Source organism: Perissodus microlepis, chromosome 7, assembly GCF_051167445.1.
Source record: "Perissodus microlepis isolate ML-2025 ecotype Zambia chromosome 7, ASM5116744v1, whole genome shotgun sequence".
In the NCBI taxonomy this organism is placed as follows: domain Eukaryota; kingdom Metazoa; phylum Chordata; class Actinopteri; order Cichliformes; family Cichlidae; genus Perissodus; species Perissodus microlepis.
This window is the reverse complement of record NC_140467.1, coordinates 15943520-15965519: the sequence shown is the minus strand read 5'-3', so window position 1 is coordinate 15965519 and position 22000 is coordinate 15943520. Positions and strand designations below refer to the sequence as shown.

The following is a 22000-nucleotide window of genomic DNA, read 5'->3' as shown; positions in this document are numbered from 1 at the left end:
CAATGCAGAGAATTTTCACTCTTTTTTTTTCTTCTTCTTTTTTCCCCCCTTCTGAGCTCGACAGTCAGCGAGAACATTTGGTGCGTTTGATTATGTAGCGCAATTGGTGTAATTTTTGTGTTCAGTAGAATAAATTACACCACTTGCCATTGTGTATGTTATGTACATTATGAAAATCAGCAATCCATTTTGAGCGACGTGATGTGGCGCCGTGTAAAACAGAAGTGGCTAATGTGAAATGTGTAGGCCGCCGTCAGCCTGTGGGCTCACGGCGGTCCTCCAGGTGCTTTATTGGGGAGGAGAGGTGACGCTAATACGAGGCTGGTATAATAGTCCTGAAGTGACAGGTGACTTAATGAGAGGAACCTGGCACTGAAATGTGTTCTGTGCGAGCTCCTTTCTGCCCATGCAAATGACTGCGAAATGGAGGAGTGGAAGCGAGGGGAGGGTACCAGGCAGCTTTCTTCAGAGGAGATTAAGATCATTGTGAAAGAAGGAATTCATAAAAAAAAGTGCTAAATTGAAAACACGCAAGCCCCTTCATTTTCTTTCTCCTCTTTGTTTGCTCAAACAGTTTCACTCTGGCAGTTAGAGATTTAAAAGGGTGCTTTGAAGGTTTGAAGTGGAATGATCGATTAAAATCTTAAGGCCATTCACATATTGCATATTTATTACATCATACTCCTGTGCTTTGAAAGGTAGATGTTTCTATTTGGTTATTTGGGTGTTAAATGAGTTTTCAATTATATATATTTCACTGAAAAAAAAAATCCAGCATCAGAAAGAAAATGCATTTGCGGTCAGTCAACCCTGAACTGAAAAACAGATTATGGCCAGCTGGTAGGTTGATGTCAGGTTACTGTGTATGTGAACTGACTTTAAAAGCAAGCATGCGTCACTGCGAATGGTCAGATTGATAAATAATCTATATGGCAAGGACAAAATGGCTGTCCCCCCCCCATTTGATTCGATTTCTTTGACAGCCCATCTTCGAGGCAGCCCCAATAACACTCATTCCACGAGGGGGGATTTTCATTAATTCACTTTCAATGTGCTGCATTAAGCAGGGAAATCGACTAGCATGTTCTGCACTTGGGCCTTGGTAAGGCAGCGCGAGGATGTAAAATATGGCACCAGTGTCTTTTTTTTTCTTTTCTTTTTGCCACTCCTCAGCATTTCTTCTTTTGTATTGTGAGCAACGTACGAGATTAATGGAATTTTTCAGAACAAGATTAAAGTTACACCGTATGAATGCGGCATCATTGCATTAGGAAATAAGGAGATATGTGAGAAAAAAAAACATCACCTAGATTCCATTGTTGCTAGAAAGCATTTGTTCTGCCTGGTTCCACTCCCACCCGATCTTAACAGCCAAGAAACCCCGATCCAGCCTGAGTGAATGAATGAAACGAGGAAATATTGCCTGTTATGTGATTGTGTATGATCTTGAAATTTGATATGTTGTAAAAAGACATCGGATGTGTATATGCGCCACAAGAGCAGAGGATCAAACAGTTTGCAAATGATAAATCCAAGCCCAACAGCTATTTCCCTCTGTGGTGCTGCATGGCTTATTTACATACTCAGCATTTACATACAGATGAAAATGGCTTGTCTGCCATGCAGACGCACATAATGCCTCCTCATCACTTTGTTGAAACGTACAACGTACTCTAAATAGATTCTTAGGTTTAATCATATATTTTACAAAGAGCTTAGCATTAGATCAATTCAGTTATCATATCAAGATCAATAAAAATGTATTCAGCACAACACACAGAGGGTGTGCGATGCATTATTATTGCGATAATCCCAGAATCACCCATATCAATTAGAGGCCTTTCATTATAAAGGTGGTAATATTCACGGAGGTAATATATGTAGCAGAGGACCACTTGTCATGATTTACGAGGCTAATATATTTTCTGAGGATATCTTCACCATCTCCGACGTTGCTCATTTATTTTTTTTCAGTTCTTTATTAATAAAATAACTACACGTGCGCTAAAGTGCAAGACAATTTTAATGATAAACAAGAAAATAATATTGCGTGACTTTTATGAACCAGCTAAGCGACTGCCATGTGCAAGCACAGCAATAAAGGAACAGCCGGCCTGTGCGTTATTGATCCTGCTGATGATGATGTATTGATACACTAGACGAGGTGGTTTTACTTTTTGTGTGTGTGTTGTCATATTCTGTTGTGTTTCTTTGCAGCATCGTTTGCTTGTGTTTGAAGCAACATATAACCCATATATGTTCTTAATGAGCAACCTTGACAGGAGCTGGTTACAGCAAACAACTACTGAGTGGAAGCAGTTTTCTTATTTGACACTGTCCTCTGAATAACAGTGACAGCATCGATAATTTCAGCAAGTAGCACTAAAAAAGTGAGAGAACGTTTTTTACCGCAATCATTTAGGTACCTTACCAAAATAGTTATTTTTACCTAAGCTGAGTGCTTATTTAACATAATCATGATTCAGAGCTAATCAAGTGATTCTTGCCAATCAACCAAACCATGCTTTAAGTGTAGCGTCGTTGCTTGCTACACCAAAACTGTTCACACATTGCACAGACCCCTTTTTATAGTTACAAGAACAGCAACTAAAAAGTTTCCCTGGAGAAAAACAGCGAGTACCACTTACTTGTTTAAAATTTCATGGTGTGGGTTTCACCATGAGGTCAACAAACTCATTATCAGCTCAATATGGTGTTGAAACAACAAAGGAATTAATTGGTATGAGCCACATGGTCACATTAACATTGCGGAGGGGAAAAAAAAAGTCACCGATAATAAACTGTTGAGTTTTACATATGCAAGCCAATGCCCTTGCACTTATTACCTTTGTGTAGCTCTCAAACTAATCAGCATACAAAGTACAAGCTGTGTTTGTTTTCATGGTGAGCTGCAACATTTTTAATGCCCACTGTTCCTATGTGAACACTGCACAGCGCCCATATTGGCTTGCAACATGGAGTAGTTTGAGGGAGAAAATGTCACCTTTTTTTATTTCTTACATTTTTAGATGCCACCGTCACTACAATAAATGTGGAACTAGCAATCATCATATTGCTTTTTCAAGACCGAACCAGCCCTCGCACCCTTCTTGACCTCAAAATCCGACGTCGCAGCACGGGCGTGGGGCGGAAAAGTTTAGCAGACGATGGGAACGATAGGCTCGCCCGTCTCTGTGAGGAGCTTGGGAGAAATGTGTTGCTCTTTGCACCCACTATTTCTCTCGAGCGTTGGGGACAGCACAGCAAACATAATATCTTGAAATGGTGCCAGCTTTTGTAATGCCAGAGTGCGAATCTCCCCCCCCCTGACATTTGTCTCTTTATCAGAAATACCCCTCAGCTAACAAGCCTACATCTGTGATCAGCAGAGATTCGGAGATTATAGCTAACAGCAACAATCAGTCTGTTGCGTGAATGAAACAGAAACAAAAAAGGATTCAAAGTCGCGCGTGCTTTTTCTGACACTTCATTTGAAGAGCGATAGGATTTCACTGTAGATAAGGTTTTAAAAAGAAAGCGGTGCTGGTGTTAAAGCCTCTCAGCAAAACATTAACTAGGCTGAAATGAGAGAAGCACATTACCTTGACACCTACCCCAGTTTTTTAAGTATCTACTTTTAAAAGCTACACGGCATACATTCATTTGGCTGTGGCAGACTTTCATTGTACAGCAGTATGTTATGTTAACGCCATTTAATGCCATGCATTTTGCGAAAAAAGCTGAAATCAATATGGACTTTCATGTTCCCCAAACAAACGTAAGGCATGGTTTTTCATGAGTTTTTCGAGAAAACAATAAGACTTTGACGCTAGCACATTAATGGAAACTTTGTTTACAGCCATCCGTAATACCTGAACGCCTGTAGATTCGAGCGAAGTCGTGAATGTTGATTCTGCCCGTTTGTCAGTCTGAACGTTTCTTTCAGCGCTTGTGAATCAACAGATTATTTCATCAGAACTGAGGAATCTTGTGCCAGTTTACGCCGCCAAGATGCCACAATAAAAGCTCCTCGTGATCAATACTGATCCGGCTTGAATGAAATCCACAGTGTTCTCTGTAAGAAAAAAAGAAAGAAAACAGAGCTGTGCAAAGCTCACGAGTCTGGCTTTGAATCGAGCTGCCCATGCTAGCCACTGTTAACCCAGTTTCATTGTTGAGTCTTTGCCACAGGCTCCATAGATTATTAGTTTCTGTATGCAGCATGAATGATAAGAGGCTATGTCCCATTTCAGTTTAGGTATAAAGAGCTTCCTCCTGTCTGCCTGGCAGGGAGGTCCTGCTGAGATGAGGGATGTCAGCCTGTCACCCTGACACATGGCAGCTGTTTCCTGCCGGCTCCAGCTACTATAAATAGCTAAATATATCACCTAATGTAGGCCATTTGGTCAAACAGAAACTAAACAGGGCATGAGCTCTGGGTCTATATGTTTCCCTTTCACCTCAAACGAATTTCTCATGCACGGTGGTGTCACCAAATCGTCACTGTTTTATCCTTCTGTGACTATCTCCTTCCTGTCCAACGTCGATTGATGACATATTAGGTTGCGATTTTGCAGTGCCATCACTTTACGTCAGGTTCAGAGCTTCAGCTGAGCTAATGCACGCTCAAAAATCTTTAAAGAACAATTGTGTACAGGTTTCATTAGTATTCTTCTATAATTTTAACATTTTGATGAGATATTGTAGAGATAAAATCCTGACGCTGTAAATAAAGGCAGTCTGAATGATCCCGGCACGATAGGCCTGCAATAAGGATCAGCTTGTGACTATTATAGTGTTTCATTGTGTGATTATTATTTTTTTAATGTCTCAGAAAGGTGTTGTTTTAGCTCATCAACATTTCAGTCACACACAACGCTGCGACACAATTAAATTACCACAAACTACGGTCTACAGAAAGAGTGTTAAATCAACTCTTTGCTGTCACATTCTCGAGAACCGAGCATTAAATCTTCACAGAGGGAACCGGCGATGCTGGTTCTATTGTGCCCACCCATCGTAAACTCAGAGCAGCTACACCACCGGCGGAAAGCAGCACATATCAGTGTCAGTCTCTTGTGTGTATTGAGCGTAATTTACTGTCCCACTGTGATAAAGCATAGTATTTTCCTTCCAGGTTTCTGTATAAACAGCTAGAAGCAGAAGTTGTTTAAGCCAATTTACTGGCATGGCTTCATGAATGGCAAAGCTGATCTGAAATTCAGCGCGCCACTTTAGTCACATCTACAGTTGCGAGTAAAAGTTTGGGAATTGGCTTTAAAATTAATCTGCTTTTGCCGTGAATTCTGATCATTTTTTTCCACAACACAAAAAACACAGTCCAACTGAACTAATGACATACAAACTGTTTAATGAACACAATGAAGAATTGCAGTGAAAGGAAGTGCATCGTGGCCAAAAGCTTTGGCAGAGGCACCACTGCCACAATCAAAATCTTTCTTTTGTTTGCCACTAAAAGGTTTTGTTGAAACTTATAAAAACCCTTATGATTGCTCCTCACTATATCAGAGAAATAACAAAAATATATAAAACTTTGGTAGCAAAGTGCATGAAAAACATTTGTACCACCCCAACAAAAATAAAACTCTTGTGCACCACTGTATTTCTGCAAGAAATTACTTTTGAAAGGTGTTCCAAAAAAAGGAAATGACATTGGAATTGTGTGTTGCAAGCTCATCCCTACATTTATTTTCTAGCACATGTATGGAGGGATTTGAAATCTAATACAGAAATCCATGAACTGTTTCAAAAATGGACTTTCCCATCACTTTACCAGGGGGAAGGATTAGAAAAGTGCAGGAGCACCTTGTGGACCTAGTGGACCTTAAGGATGAGCGAGTGTATTTTTAATTAAGATATTTTTGAATTATTATTTGATTTATTCTCTTCTTTTTTTATAGAGCAAACACTTTATTTTATTGTGTGTGTGAACCGCTGACCAACACTGATGCATTTCCTTCAGGATCAATGAAGTTTTATGATGAAATGAAAAGAAAAATAGCTGCAATGTCCAGATATGAGCGTCCTGACATGCTACTGTAAAACGGTGACATTACTTAACACCAGCATGTTGGTACTGCAGGTTTGAGCATGTAGGCAGTCTGTTCAAAGCAACCATCTGTTTGACTACAGCCTCACAGTGTTTGTGTTGCTGTAGAAGTATTCCGATTTTTGTAATTCAATTACACCCTGTTACTTTGTTTTGTTAAAATATATAACTCTATAACTATTCAATACTAAGACCCCTTAATTTTCTCAAATATCACACTGAAGGAGTTTCATGTCTGATTGCTTTGACATCAGTGTTACAGGATATCTTGTTAGAGAAATGTATTCAGCTGTATTTTCTCTGGCTATCTCCTTGATTAATTCACATTTTACTGAATCACTGTGCTGAGCATTACTTAAAGCACCCATGCGGGATGTCTGTGTTCCCCTGATAATGTGTCACCTGCTACAGCACAGAACAACTTGGGGTGAATTCATCGACTTCTGGAGAAAGAAATCGGAGGTGAAAGTGATCAGTGATCGTTGTCTGCCCAAAAAACTGATTATTGCCCAGTTAATATCAAGTCCACATATGCATAACCATCTATCACTTGGATGTGTCTAATGAATGATTTTTGGGCAGTGATTCAGAGAAAACACTGTCGGTTAGAGGTGCGTGAGCACAGCGGCTTAGGCTGACACTTTTTGCTTAACTGGGTGCATTATGTTATCCATATAATAGATAGAATTATACAGATCTTTTGAAAAGGAAGACTGTGTTATCCTCTGAACATGTAGTTCAAACAAAGTATTTCTGTGTAGAAGAACAGAGTACTTCTTAATCATTAGGGGGAAAAAAAAGCTTGATTCTTAGCCCACAGTTTAAGCCCCTATTTTAGTGATTACATGCCTCACAGGGGACGCTAGGCAGAAAACTAATAAGGTCAAACAAGGCAGACATATTAAAGGTCCAAAAAGAGAGAGGGAGAGAAATTCCAATCCTATCTTGCCTATCAGTGCCTTCTGATGTTTTGCTGGTTGGATTTCTTGGGTGTAAAAACAACAATACTCGAAAGCGTTATTTGAAAAGGGATAGACGGTAGCTACTGTAGATTGTTCTGCTTGTCTGGGTGTTACTGCAGTGTGGGTCCAGCTCCCATCTAGAGGATTTCCTGCCTGTGAATCTTGTTGCAGGTGTCCTACACAGGAGTATCTCAGTTAAGGACTGCATTTCCATGTGGGGGATTTTCATCTTTTTTTTTTTCCTTTTTCAAAGGTATTAGTGGGAAATCGTAAACAGTTGATGATTATTTGTATTTTCCTCTTAGCCAATTGTCTGTAATCCCTACGAAGGAGCTTAAGAGTTAGATTTCTGGCATACACTCTCTTATCTTTACACAACCGACACAGACAAATGGATTGTATCTCATTTTGACTGAGGCCAAAAGGCAAAGTGAGTTGTGCAGAGGAAAAAAAAGCTGCCCAGATAGTTAACCTTAATAAAGGCAGACACTGCAGTCAATTTCAGAACCAGCTCAGCCTGATTTAATTGCACACATATGCGTCTCACAGTATTTTCACTGGCAATGTATTATATGGTGAAATCTGTGGTACAGTTAGACTGTCCTCTGGAGGTCGCAGGACAATCATACCCGAGCTTTCACGTAGACTGATCCAGCATCAAAGTGTCAGATGTGACATTCAGCAACCTCCAAAGGAAACACGGTCTCATTTTGAATCCAAAAATTCCATTTTACATGGATTTAACTGCAGTTTCTTTCCCCGAGATTTTTGCGCACGTATGTCAGAGACAGAAAACAAGCTGCGCTGCTGTTGTTTCAACTCCCATCGTCTTTTCTATGAAATGGCATCCATCAAAGTTAATGGGCTGTAATCATCACCACAAATACACTGTCACACGTTCCACTGCTCGCTCCTGAGTATTCAACTCCCAGTCAATGGGATGTAAAGAGTGACAAGCATGAGGAACACAATTTCCCATATCATTAACGGCTCCGAGTGAGAATTGGAAAAGAATCCACCCACCGCCCCCAAAAAAGTTTTGCCTATTCTTCAGATTTAGATTCTGTTTGCTCAACCTCTTCTGGGACTGCAGAGGAGAAACATTTATTAGATGCATATGTGACAAACAGTCAATACTACTGACGCTGTTTTTCAGGCACCCATCCACATTGTCATCTGGTGAAATAATTCTTATTAAAGTATGTCACTTGTTACTGACAGATCTGCTGCGTGCTAGATAGATTAATTTCCCAAGAAGCCAACTCTGCCAGCTTCCAATCAGAGTTCAGCGCATCCTGTAGATCTACTTATCTCCAGGCAGTATGCTGCTGGACTGATCATACATCATACAGGTTTACACACACACACACACACACTACTCTTTCAGTGCCTGCTATGGCAGAGCTCCAAGAAGAGCGTCCCTCCTGTATTTGCGTGTTTGATAGGATGGTTTAGCTAAAGCATCCCCAGAAGACAATTTGTAGACCTCAACAGATGGAGAAGTCCAATTAGAAAGTGGGAAAAATGAGAGATGAATGTCCCTGCTCTTTCTCTCCCGGGACAGACAGCTTTTCTTTCAGCACAGGTATTAAAACCAACACGTGTCGGAGGGAAAACATCACAAAAAAAAGAGAAATAAAGGATAACGAGGCTGGGATTTGATTTCTTAACATGACACAGTCAAAAAAGAAGCCACCGAATATGATACAGTTTGCTCGCGCCACATCTACAATATGTATAAATGTCTCCTTATGTTGTCTGATTCTTCAAGGGCAAACATCCCACATAGCAATTGCCTTGCCATTAGCCAAGACCAAAAAAAGGAGAAAGAATGAAAAAGTGCTTAAGTATAGCAACCCCCCTGGGATAGTAGAAGGAAGGGCGTGCTGTGGTGTGATTAAAACGAATAACCTTCATTCAGTCACGTTTGTTAACGGTACATTTGAATGTGCTGTCTGTGGTGGGGGCCAAAGCTGTGCCTTTATCTGCCTTGTCCTCCAAGTTTGAACATCATTATTCACCAGGAAGCTCGTCCTCAGCGCTGGCAAAGATGCCGAAGTTATAAATAATGGGAGTTGTGTCATCAAGCACGCGTTGGGCCCAGGTCGGTTTAATTCAGGCTTTTAGCCACCCCTGCTGTGAATGCAGACATCGCAATAAACCTGTTGATGACTGATAGATTGTGTGGATGCAAGACCAATTTTCGCTGGCAAAATGACCTTTTGCTTGTGTTGTTGTTGTCGCCACGGCCCCCGAGTTATTACTTTTCATGTCATTTTTTGATTTGACAGGAGAAGTCTCGAGGAGTGAAATGGAAAAAGTAATGATGTCCCCATGTGTGTGATGTAGCGTGGTGCAGGTAGGGCGATGGTAGATAGGGCCGCAGCTAGTAGCTCTGCTCTGCCCCGGGGGCCAGTCTGCAGCTGTTAGGAGAGCTGCAGCTCTTCCCAATTCTTCCCTGCAGGTTCTCGCTGCTTCCTTGGTACTCGCTGTTATCTGGGCTCGCTGCTGTTGCTGGTCTGGCTGCCGTCCACACTCTCTGGGAGAGAGCGCGCTCAGTACATTTTTACGCTTCGCCACTCTTTCCGTCTCATTCCAACCTCGGCTATTCCTCTCACTTTTACTGTGAGATTTTGAAGTGTCCCTTTGAACTGGCGACTGCTCCTATATTTATATATACATATATAATTTTTAACAGCTGTATTTTTCTAACTTGATATTTATTTCAAAGACAATGCTCCATTGGCACAGGCCATTTATGCCCTGAGTACTGTAACTACTTACAAAGCATCCTGAATGTATGTATAGTCTTGTGTATATAGGAAGTGAACCGATATATGAGAGGCTGCAGCTGTTTGGTGCAAAAAGCTGATACAGACAATTTAAAGTTGCAGCTCAAACAGAATATAGAACTTTTTTTTAAAGCCTGAGGACAATTGATTCTCTTCCTCAACACGTATTATCCTGCAACTTTTTTTTGTGTTATTTATTTATTTTGCCTACCTTCAGTCTTTTTCTTTTAACCATTTGTTATGACGTTAACATGCCCGCAGCTAAAGACCAAAATTCATTTTTCGACTTCATTCATGAGTAACCCTTTAAGCCAGTCCATTTGTTAGCTTATCTGGAGCTTTTAATGCCACAATTTTCATCATTTGTCATAACGATGAATCAATTGACGCGTCAGCTGACTACTTTGGATGTCAGCTTCTCAAATGGGCAGCTTTTATTTGTCTTCTGTAATTGGAAATCGAATAACCTTTGGGTTTGAAATGGTGGATCGCGACATCACCTTCAGCTCTGCTATATTGTGACGGGCATTTCCAATTTGTTTTTTTAATTCAATAGTTTAAACAGCTGCTGAATTAATAGCCTACTCATTTTTGTATTACATGTGCAGTTGTGAGGCATTCGACGGGCGACTGTTTCATTAAACCTTTCAAACCCCATTCTACTCTGGCTTTATCTTATAGTACAGATAACCCTGTTGACACTGCTGTGACATAGTCAGGGGTTATATATACACCAGATAAACCTCCTTTGAGATCCACAGAAAACATTACACAGCTGTTTTTACAAGTAGCTCTCCTCATTATAAAACTGATCTTTATCTGGAAAATTGATGGAGTACCCTTATGTCATCTAAAAACCCCAAAACACCCCCCCTACCTTTTTAAGTGATGAATTGATACATAATGAAACTTGTAAATGCAGACCTAAAGGGACAAATAGCCCAAAAAAGAGCTATACATCTTTACATCTGCCTGGTGACGCTGTACTCTCCTGTTAAATGAGCAGATACTTTTAGATAACGTAGCTTGTGAATGCACACTCTGCAAAGTCAGGGCAAAAGGGGCCATTTGGTGGAGGAAGCTGATATCCAGCGGCTGCTCTGCGTGGAATCGCACATCAAAGTTAATCTTGCGCCGTCTGCTCTGGCGGCGCCACGGAGCACTAATCTGCTGTCAGCGTGATGAGGCTCCTGGACCAGTTCCCCTTTCCAACACAGAGGCACTAATCCACAAGACCTTTCACGTTTTTTTCTCTGCTTCATCACCTGACCAGACAACAAAGGTCACAAGGTTCCCTTTGAAATCTCGTCTGGTCAATACTAGCTGAGCATCGCCACTGGTTTTGGTGTTTATTGTGTTTCAGTTTAAGAAAAGCTGGTTTTGGTGCATTTTGCCTTTAAGAGCCACATCTTACTTTGAAGTGTACTTTTTGTTCTACTTTAGACTGGAAAAAACACAAGTATTAATGCGGCGAATGCCACGAACACAGCAACCGCTGTCATCACTGCTAGTTTTTCCTTAATTGATCGTCTTAAGAAATTCAGTTTTCACCTTTAACCCTGCCTCCGGCATTTAGATTCCAGAGGTGAGGTAACTTGCTGCCAGTTCAATGAAAGCTTTCGGCGTTCAAGAAAATGCCACTGCTCTCTTGCCAGCATTCAGATTAACCTACGATGAATACAGAACGAGTTCATTAGCATAATCGCTTGAGTGTCTGATGATTTCATTTTTATTATCACGTTCCCTTATAATCCATAGCTCTGTCGCCCCTTCGTGCTTTCAGCCCAGTCTTTCATGTTCCTTTGCCCTCCCCATTCAGTCACGAAGGAGTGTAATTGCATTATCAAAGTATTATACCGACGTTATGGAATATATTTTTAGCCCTTGGCTTTCTGGAATGATGTAAGGCGGATGGGCAGAAATATAAACATACAATGACAAATTAAGATTCTGAGCAATGTTTGAGTTGGCTTACCTTGGTTTCATCATGTCCAGACTGATTAAAGCATCTCTCAGGCCTCGCTTTAATAGCCACAAATCATAATTCTCATATTTACACGGTGGCATGCTATTTTTCTTGGTCCAGGTCAGCACTCTTAAAACTTTTAATAATACAAAACAGCCTTTCATTTAGTTATCGAAAGCAATTGGCACAAGGAAATGGTTGTAATTATGACCATAAGGAGCTCAAGTGGGCCTAGAGGTGACTCGGCATATACAGTAATGGGGGGAAAAAGGGCGCTTTTTTGCATAGTACTGCGCTTGTTTCTCAAGTGTCAGCAGGTGTAGACTGGAGACTGGAGAGGAGCAGAAGAAAAGAAAAATGTCAAGCAGGGCTGTGCTAGCACTGCATGATAATAGAAAAGGAGGAGAAAAAGAAAGCGAATGAAGCGTTTCATCTCCAACTCATAGTTAGAGGCAGGCAGGTCCAGGCAGAGGAAGGGTGAGTCAAAGTCAGGAGCGGAAGAGCGGTAAAGAGGAAAGCTTTTTATCATCCCTGACTCTTAAGAAGATCTCCCAAATGAGAGAGGGCGTGCATGCTAATGTCAAAGCCGCGGTGATAACTAGCCGCCTGGTTTTGCAGGGTGAGGGTTAAGCTGGGATTTGCAGGGCTGAGGGAATACATGTTTGATATGTGAGCGAGAGAGAGAGCTGAGGTGCCTTTGCCAGAGCCATACGTGAGGGATTATTTTATATGGTTTATCTGTGTCTTCGTGGCTCGAAGAGAGGAATTTTGCCGCTCTTTATTGGGTCTGTGTGGTTCCTGAGACTCTGAGGTGAACATTCAGCTGGAGGATCAAAGTTATATAGACACTGCAGCACCACAGAAGCTTTCATTTACTATGCGTTAACACTGACTGGCACGCAGCCACACATTCTTGCTCCCGCAAACTTCACATCCCAACCTTTGGCTCCACTCGTCAGCTTTCACAAATCTGCAGAGACCGGATCTCAGCTGGGTTGTGAAAATCATAAAAAATGATCTCGCGCATCTGCTCCACACTTCTTTTTTTTAAATTTGATTTTTTTCCCTGCATTTCAGCAAACAGCCAGAACAATGCAGCCTTTGCATTACTGCCTGCAGAGACTGCGACAGGCACCTATCACAAAGTTGTCCTTCCCTGTAGCTATTGTTTGCAGTTACTCATACCTGAGCACCCTGTTTTTCCTACCGCATGCATAACACCAGGCAGTGCGGTCCTCTGGTCCTCCCCTATCTGTGCTTCCTCGTCTCCCCATTATGTTGTGTAGTTCTGCCAGCCTCTCCTTCTTTCCCTTATCACCTGCAGTGAAAATCTAGCGGGCTAATCCCAGTGCCTGTGGGATTCCCCTCTCTATAATGATGTATATCTGAGGGATAGCATCAGAGCAGAGTCCTATCAGCCCACACACTCTTAATCCCATCAGTCTTTGGTGTCCAAACCCAGGAGAGGGAGCATTTTGGATGTTGTGCTCCCGGCCTCTTGCCAGAGATGCGGTGCAGAACATCAGGAATGATATGTTGTGTTCAGGGATCATGCTGGAGATCATGTTCATTTATTGTGTGTCAGACTGTTGAACCCTTGTGGTGTGTCTCCCAGCAATGCAGTGGTACATACTGTAGGTGTGCTAGCGTGTATTGAGTGCGAGCCTCCAAAGATTGTGCCAGTCTATCTGGCAATTACAAAGATTTCATTTGTACTGTTTTGCAGTCTGTTCGTGGTGGAAATAGATAAATACAAAATGTCCTTAATATTTTTATTTATTTTAAACACGAAACAGATGCACATTTGGTGCATCAATAATATAAATTTATGAGAGCAAGAGAGAGGGAGTTTTCTTTCATTCTGCTACCTTCACTTGCCCTTGTACATCTGTACATACAAGAATGTATATCCAGCTTCGATTTTCTTACTACATGGTCAGTTTTACTACCTACTGGCACATAAAAGAATGGCCGACTGGTCAGCTCATTTGTGTTTTTAGAAACAAACATTTTATAAAGGCTCTTAATATGACATAAGCACCCTTACAACCTCTCAGTAACCCATAAATCTTGCAATCTTCACAAATACAACGTCAGAGAATCTATATCCTCTTGTCACTCATGTTCATATGCCTTGTATGACATCCAGGCAGTGTAATCTATTTTCCTCAAATTCTCAATTCGTAGTTCATAGTATGATAGAGTTCTGGAGGAAAATTACTTTTTTCTTTTTGATGTGGGGGTGGGGGGTGGGTGGGTAACATCTATTATTTAACTGTCAGCACGGATGAATATTGTGCTCTTTCAGCCTCATGGAGAAGGTACAGAGAGCAGTATTGTTGTGCAGCATTGCTCCATTTGCTCCTTGTCATGACTTGTAAAAGAAATGGAGACTGTTTCAACTGGTCAGGCTAATATCTGGAAGAGTCTGTGTTAAGTCCTTAGAGAAGATTTTAATGTTGCGTCCACTCTGACACTTTAATCTCTGTGGTACATTTCACAGCACTGCCCACAAGAGATGTCTTCACTTCAAGAGCGCCTAATACTTCCTGACCTTGCCACTGTCCCGTTGTTCCCGCACAGTTTTAATGCCTCTCGCCGTCATTATCAACTTCTGATTGGTACAGTCGGTGACAGTATCAGAGTTTCACTATAATTGACAGGATTTGGTCTCACAGGTTTGGAGGGCTTGTCTGCACTGTAGAAACCACTGAACTGTGAAACGGAGCCAGTGAATTACCTCTGGAAGCATGATGGGGAGTCGGTGCGCCTATGAGATGTTCGGTGAAGGTCAAACAGAAAATTGTGCATTCCCAGAATGATCAAAGACGTGTTGAGGAGACTTGATTCACAATGCACGGTGGGAGTTTACCAGTCTAAGAAAATGTAGAGTAAAAGTGGCTCACCTGCACATAATTGCTTGATAAAAGTCCTTTTTTTTATAATATATGAAAGCCTTGTTTTAGCACAGTAAGCTCATTGTGACTTTCCGAGCATAAAAGACAAATGCTGAGTGGGATGTGAAGTTAAATCAGTCTCAGGGAAGAAAATGAGACCGAAATTAATTTGAGATTCAGATTTTCAGATTGCAGGTCCCTTAGTAATTATTGCTATAAAACAACATGCATAGATGGCGCACAAGATAAGGACAGTGTGCTTAACTCATCTTTATTCTAATCAGCTGATGAATCAAAACGGTTAATAATTAAATTAGTTTCATTCCACTGCTTCTCACTGAAATATCAAATTGGAGTAGATCAAAGTGTGGTTTGATGAAAGTGAGATTTAATGTCTTTACCATGAAGGATTTAATAGGATGTCACCTCACAGTCCAGCAGTTTCACTATCTTAATCATAGGATTCTTCTTCCTTTGAACACCTTGACCTTGATCGCTTATCGGCACAGGCGAACACTGTGAGGCTTCTTGAACGTTAGATATTCACTTTGCTTTGATTAATGCACTTTACTATAGTCACTTGTGCAGTGTGTGAGCTAATTTCGTACTAAAATCCACAAAAAGGAGGGTAGGAAGACCGCGACAGAGGCGCCACTGGGCGACTGGTCTTCGATGCTGTTGACGAAGCCTCTGAAAGATCTGCCGCAGCTCTCCTTGGATCCTAATTGTCAGCACTGGTAAGCTGTTGGCAGTAATCGCAACTGGAATGTGAGTTGTTGGGACAGCAGTGTGATTACTTCAGGCCTCTGTGCTTATTTCAGAAACCTGAGCTTATGCTCGCTTAAAGTAGGGATTTGTAATTTCTATCAGCCACCAAACACTATTTGTGTGCAGCAGACAGAGTGGTACAAATGACCAGAAAAGGCCATTCAGGCATAGTTTATTACCTGAAAAGGTTCATTTCATTTCATTTAGTTTAATCTTTAGGGGAAAAAACGAACCTGCCCTGTCTCTGAAAAGAGAAATAAACAAATGACGTGTCTGCAAAGTCATCCAGATATCTTTTTTTTTTTCACTTCCCACTAACCAGATGGCAGTCAGATTTCAGACACAGGGTTCTGGAAGACAATCAAGGAACAAGATTGCTTTTTTAGGAAGGAGGATTGGTTTAACTATATGTCAAATTAAAGGCCCTACGCACACACATATACACACAAACAAGCGTCTGTTTTGACTGTGTGTCAGTTCCTGTGTGTCCAAGCGTGTCCCTGTTTTAGGTGTTGGCGCTAGCTGTGAGGCGGTGAGGTCATGTACAGAAATTTGTCTCAGAGCACCCCTGATTGAATACCGCACTGCTTTTAAGGTCAACTGCACAAACTCTGCCACGCAGGTTGATACAGGGACTCATGAATGTTTGATTGGTCTATTATCCAAAGCCAGGTGAGGACATTCATCCCCCCGTTTCTGGAATTCAAATATTCCTTTGAGTCTGACATTTCTCCTACACTCTGAGGCAACCCCGCGGTTTCACTCTCTCTCGGCGCGCCGAGCTTCATCTGCAATGCTGTCATCTCGCTGTCGGACAATTCTACAGAATGCGTTGTTTTTAAAGGCCGGCGCCAGCGCGAGCACAGTATGGTTTTAGGTGGGTGGAAGTGGGGAATTGATATTCAGTCATCTCGACATTCCTCTTCATCCTCTGCAGTGAGGATAAGAATCTGGTCATCCGTCTTTGTGTCTCACCCGTGTCAGCTTAGGGTAGCAGGGGTAGCAAATGTGAGTACCTGGTACTTAGAGACAACAAGAACAAAGTAGGAACATTACTTTAATCTGCAGCTGCTGTTAATTCCTACCTCTGCCATCATCCACGAGGCTTTGTGTATCTCAGCTTTCCCTTATGAACAATCCATCACTGTTACTGTTTCTCTCCAGAGTGCGCTTGCTGCTTTCCTTTCTCATCTGCTCGCTGCTAGGCTTTCCTTCCAATAGAAGACATTCACTGCAACACACTGTATTCCTACAACAGACGTGCCTGCATCTCACCACTCCACTCGCCGCAGTAAAGTACATGCGAGGGAATGCTGTCTTCCATTTTTTTATGGATCTCTTAATAGGCTTTCAGCAGCACATCCAGAACCTATAATTGACACCTGCTTTCAGTCATTGTCTGCCATTAGATAGGAAAATGACTTGACCTGTAATGAACTGCAAAACTAATGACAGCTGTGCGAGATTAGTCAACTTGAAAGCAAACTGTTGTACATGAAGTCCCATCAAGCGTGATATTAAAATGTCCACTTTTACATCTTTCCGCCCGAGCTCTGTAAAAGCCCAGACTGTTGGGCCCAACATGATGGAAACCTGAAGCTAATGACTCAAGCAGACGTCTGTGGGCATTAGACAACTTCATTTATGAAATAGTCAACCTCCCGTGTAGCGATACATTCACATTACCCTGCCTCACTTGAGAGACGGACTACTGTCACAGCCACTGAGCAATGCTGATGTTCCTTCCTACCTGCATTCATCTTACTCTCGGGAGGTAATGGTCTTCTCAGGTCATTTGCGCATTAGGGTCTCACTCATTCATCTCACCCACCTGCGAACGTGTGAATTGCCGGTCCTCTGCAGCACACGGAGAGATGTTTAGATGACACGGAAAACATACGTGCCCTGAATCATTCATTTTAAATCCCAGTGCTGCTGGTGGCCTAGCATGTCAGCACAGAGCCGCATGTGAATATGCAGATTATGCTCATATGAATGAATTTGCAGATTTTTTGCCTGGATCTGCTAATTGCCTTGGAGACATCGGGATTTTCTATTTGATAAAGTAATAATCTTGAAAAGTAATCAGATGTGCATGTGGCTACAGGATGTCACTGTGTTTGCAGCTAAATGTTTGAATTGGATTGAATTGTCTTTATTGTCCCAGGGGGGATTATCTGGATTGCAAACGGTAGTCTATGCAACCCACACATGTCATAAATGAATGAGAAAACATAAGTACATATATAATGTACTATATTGGATGCATTTGTAATAAACTAGCAGTGAGCTGGTAAAGCACTAGAAAAATGTTATTTACATAAAATCCATCGTCCATACAAAAATCCATATTGAAATGTGTATATAGTAGCAGGGGCTACAGCTTGTAACCACCCAGCAAACACAAAAATGATCTGATTTGGCCTTTTTTGAGAAGGAATACCTCCATCTTTTTCCAGCATTTCCTCCTGAGTGCTAGGGGCAGGCATTATAGCCTCAACCTTATATCACAATGTTTGAAGAAACTTTACAATGAGGACACATTTTCACTGATGACACATTACCTAGTTTGAAGTGTGAATCTATTGCAAGTCAAATGCAAAGGTAGCATTTTCCCAGCAAAATTCAAGTATAAATAACTTCTCAGTAGCTGCACAATATTGTCGCCTAATAAAACTGAAAGATGTTTCCTACCTGGGATGTTGTATCTTAGATCCAGCTTTTTAACCACCCTGTTTTTCCACCTGTAATCGCATCAGTAATTTCCGTCCACCATTTGCTCTTCCCGTCACATGGAGTGAAACTAGCAAGTCCTCTCCCGATACTCGGTGGAGTCATTTGTTTACATGTGTTTTGCACATCACCAGCTGCTAGCATCTCCTCCTTGTAGCCTGGTTGTAATAGACGGTGTGTTTGTGCCTCATGAGGTGAATTGAATTGATCGTTTCCACATTTAGTGGAGACAGTTTTCTTGCGTGTTTTACAAAGCACTGTGATTTGTTAGAGGTTGTTAAAGTAGCTCCCATTTTAGGCTTCGGGCAACGGGGACTTTTTTCCAAATTTGTTATGAAAAAAGTCTCCGTCCACATGCAAAAAATTATCTCATGCATACCAAAAGAACAAGTGGTAATATAACCTTAACCGTAAAGAAATGTTGGCCAATTAAAAGTCCACAAACAATAAAGCGAGATTTCTACTTTCCGTGCACACGATTTCTGCTTGGGCCCCATAACATAAATTTCATCATCGAACAGTGAGTAGTGTGCAATTTTTGTGACAGCGCAGATAATTTAGATAACAGTGCACCAACTACACATGCGCCCAGGCAGTGGACTTTAAAGAAGTATAATAAGAACTACAACTCGGCCGTCCAGCTATCCGTGTCCGTGTCCGCAATCAAGCATAACCCGGCTCAACACGGCGCACAGTCCAACATCAAAAAAGGAAATAAAGCTGCACACCTTTAACATTGTGAGACAAAATCCACATTTTATTCGACCACATGTTAAAAATAGAAACGGAGGTTTTTAAAACCTTCACTGTGGCAGTTTTTCAAAAGCTCAGTTTTGAACATATTAACCTCTGGTTCTCTGAGGTCTCTTGCTTTCAGACATTCCTGGGATTGTATTGCAATTTTTTACATTTTGCGATATCATTTTATAACAGTGTTTATGAATGACCTGAATTACCTTTGTTGCACATGTTGGCATTAAATCAAATTTTGTCATCAAAATAGGAGCATATAATGGCCTAGTATCTCCAAAACTATGTCTTTTATAAAACAGGTGAAAAGACAACAAAGTTTCAGGGAAAGTCAGGAAGTGTCTCTCTTCTTCAGTTTGGTATCCTTGGTTTTAGTGCTTATAAGTGGTGCTGAGGGTGTCTGCTAAAATAAAGAAAACGAGGTGATGAAGACAGTTTGATTTCAGGTTTGCCTTGAACAGAGACGGATTTGGCTTTCTAGCAGAAGACAGGCACGTTAATTTGATGGGACTGGGGATGAGTCAGTCCAACCTGACAGAAGCGCAGCCTTTAATCTGTTGAATGCAGCCTGTTCACCATTGAAAAATGACATGCTTTATTTGTGCTCAGGTATACCATGAAACATTCCTCATCAGTGTCATGCATGTGTGCCAGAAAAGCTCTTTTCTCCTTGTGTTGAATTTTTGGGTTCCCTTTTTGTCTCCATATTCCATTTTAATGTGGGAATAAGAACAAAACACACCGGTGGCTGTCGCCGAGGACCACAGACTTAATCGATCTCTCCGGGGTTCGGCATCACACTGCTCCCTTCCCCTTTTTGCTTTTACTCAACGTGATACTACTCGCTGTATCTTTCACAAGCTGTTTGGCTAACAGAGGTCACGGAGGATATGTAGCGCATTTGGTCACGACGTGAAAGCATTAGCCGATGCCAGCAGGTGTGTAATTATATATGAAACAGTGTTTTAAAAGAGGAACATCGCAATGGCGTGTAGAAACTAGGCCGGGGAGAGGTGACATCAGAGGGAGTCCTATTTATTCTTCGCCCACTTCAAATGTGTGACTTTTTATTTGAAGTTGTGAAATATCCCAAGGTCACCGTAACTATCTTCAAGACTATTAAAAATACCATTAGGCACACGCAACAACTTGACATGCTAAATAAACCTCCTGAGTGGAAGATTTTCCCTGTTTGTGTTCCTACCCAGTGTGCTCACTCTTATCTGTTTTGTGTGTGTTTCAGGTACGGTGACATGGTGCCAAAAACAATCGTAGGGAAGGTGTTTGGGTCCATATGCTCTCTGAGTGGGGTGCTGGTCATTGCCTTGCCTGTCCCTGTCATAGTGTCAAACTTCAGCCGTATCTACCACCAAAGCCAGCGGGCAGAGAAACGACGAGCACAGAGGGTATTGGCTCCCCGCCTTCCCCCTTCCTTTGCCACTGTCTTCCTTTTCCCCCTATCTGTCTTTATTTTGCTTCTATCTGCCCTTTTTTCTCCCCCTCTTCTCTGTCCCTGTCTTATCCGCATGTAACAGAATGACAGGGCAAACGCTATCTTCCAGAATATTAATCTTTTATTGTGCTTCTGCGTGTTGTGTGTCTATTGAGCGTATGTGTGTATTGACTTGCTTAAGTATATTTCGGGGCAGGGGGGGGGACGAGGGAAATAAGAGAGCGAATGACAATGACTGAACAAATGATCTTCAGAGTATTGTGTCAGCAGCTTTTTCGATAGCAATATGTGCATTTCTTTCTAAAAGTGTTTGCTAAGGCAGAACTTCCTAATCGTAGATTTGGGCATAACCTTTCTCCACTAAATACTGCGGCTGCCGGGGCGGGTGGAGAGGGCGGGTTGGGGAGGAGGGGTGGTGGAGGAAGACGTAGCCAATTAGTGTGACGGACAAACTGTCAGAGGCTAAAACAGAGGTCTGTTTGTTCAAACAGAAAACTCGCCTCGCTAGAATCCGTGCTGCGAAGATTCGAGGCACTAATGCCTATATGCGCTACAAACAAAATGGGCTCCTGATCGACTCACTGGAGGAGGTAAACCGGATTGGGGGCCAAGCAGCGGCTTGAGGGTGGGGGGTGGGGGCTGACTGACCGGGGCCTCGCTGATGCTTGCATGTCACTCTGCTCAGGGGTGTGGGTAGGGTGGTCGGGGGTGGGGGGGCATGCCACCACACACCATACACACACACACACGGGGAAGCTTTTCATGCTGTAACACAGGGGCTGCTGTCATTCCAGTGCTTCAGTGTGATCGTCCTCTCTTACATCAACCCTCTCAGCTGCAGCATTGACATTCCTTGTCAACACTCCCTCTCTCTGTCCATGCAGCAGGAGGACCAGGCAGGCATACTTGCCTTCTGGTGGAGCCTCAGCCATTGCACTCACACTTACTCATTAACCAAGCTCTGCATGTCTGTCCAACAGGGTTTGGAGGGGAAGGAGGGAGACAAAGGCTTACAAGACAGTATGTCACCTGTGGAGGCTGTCCGCTCAGCCCACATCTCCTCTAAACTCTGTTTTGGTTTGTTTTTTGTTGCTGTTTGTTTTGGGGAGGGTTTTTTGAAGGGGGGGGGGGTTGTTTTTTTTGGATCTGCTGTGTGTTTTGTGCGTATTTTCTAGAGCATCCCAGGTTGTAGTGCAGACTAATACAGCATACCGTCCATCCCAGAGCCGCGCAGAGCTTCATAAAGTGTGTCTCATATGTGTGGTGACATTATGGTGCAGAATGCTGTTGCTGTGTTTGGTACGCTGTGTTTGATCTGTGTCTAGGTGTGCCACTGCTGCCGCATTGAAAGCGATTTCACCTTGAATTGGACTTTTCCTGCTTCTTATCATCAAATTTGTGAAAGAATAAGAAAACCAGTTCTCAGCGTAAACACGCTGCGATTAGTCGCAGTTTCTGTGCACCCGCCCCTAAAATGTCGCCGTGTCACTAGGTTCAGTGGACTGGCTGCCATGCTACAGATCAGCATTTCAACTCTCGGTGCTTTTGCGTCCTCGCCACTACATCGCCGAGCTACTTGCTGTTGACTGTCTACTAGCAGAATGTAACC

At 42.2% G+C, this 22000-nt stretch overlaps 1 protein-coding gene across 2 annotated transcripts in view; it reads left to right on the top strand.

The window, feature by feature from the left end:
* LOC146382842 (A-type voltage-gated potassium channel KCND2-like) overlaps positions 1-22000 on the top strand; it is a 31609-nt gene that overhangs the window by 5917 nt on the left and 3692 nt on the right. The window contains exons 3-4 of one of the 2 annotated variants that reach the window (XM_084933784.1): positions 20182-20344; positions 20883-20981. In XM_084933784.1, the coding sequence (XP_084789910.1) occupies positions 20182-20344; positions 20883-20981 (262 nt within the window). The remainder of the gene's footprint in view (positions 1-20181; positions 20345-20882; positions 20982-22000) is intronic. The other variant, XM_084933785.1, reaches the window with a different exon arrangement.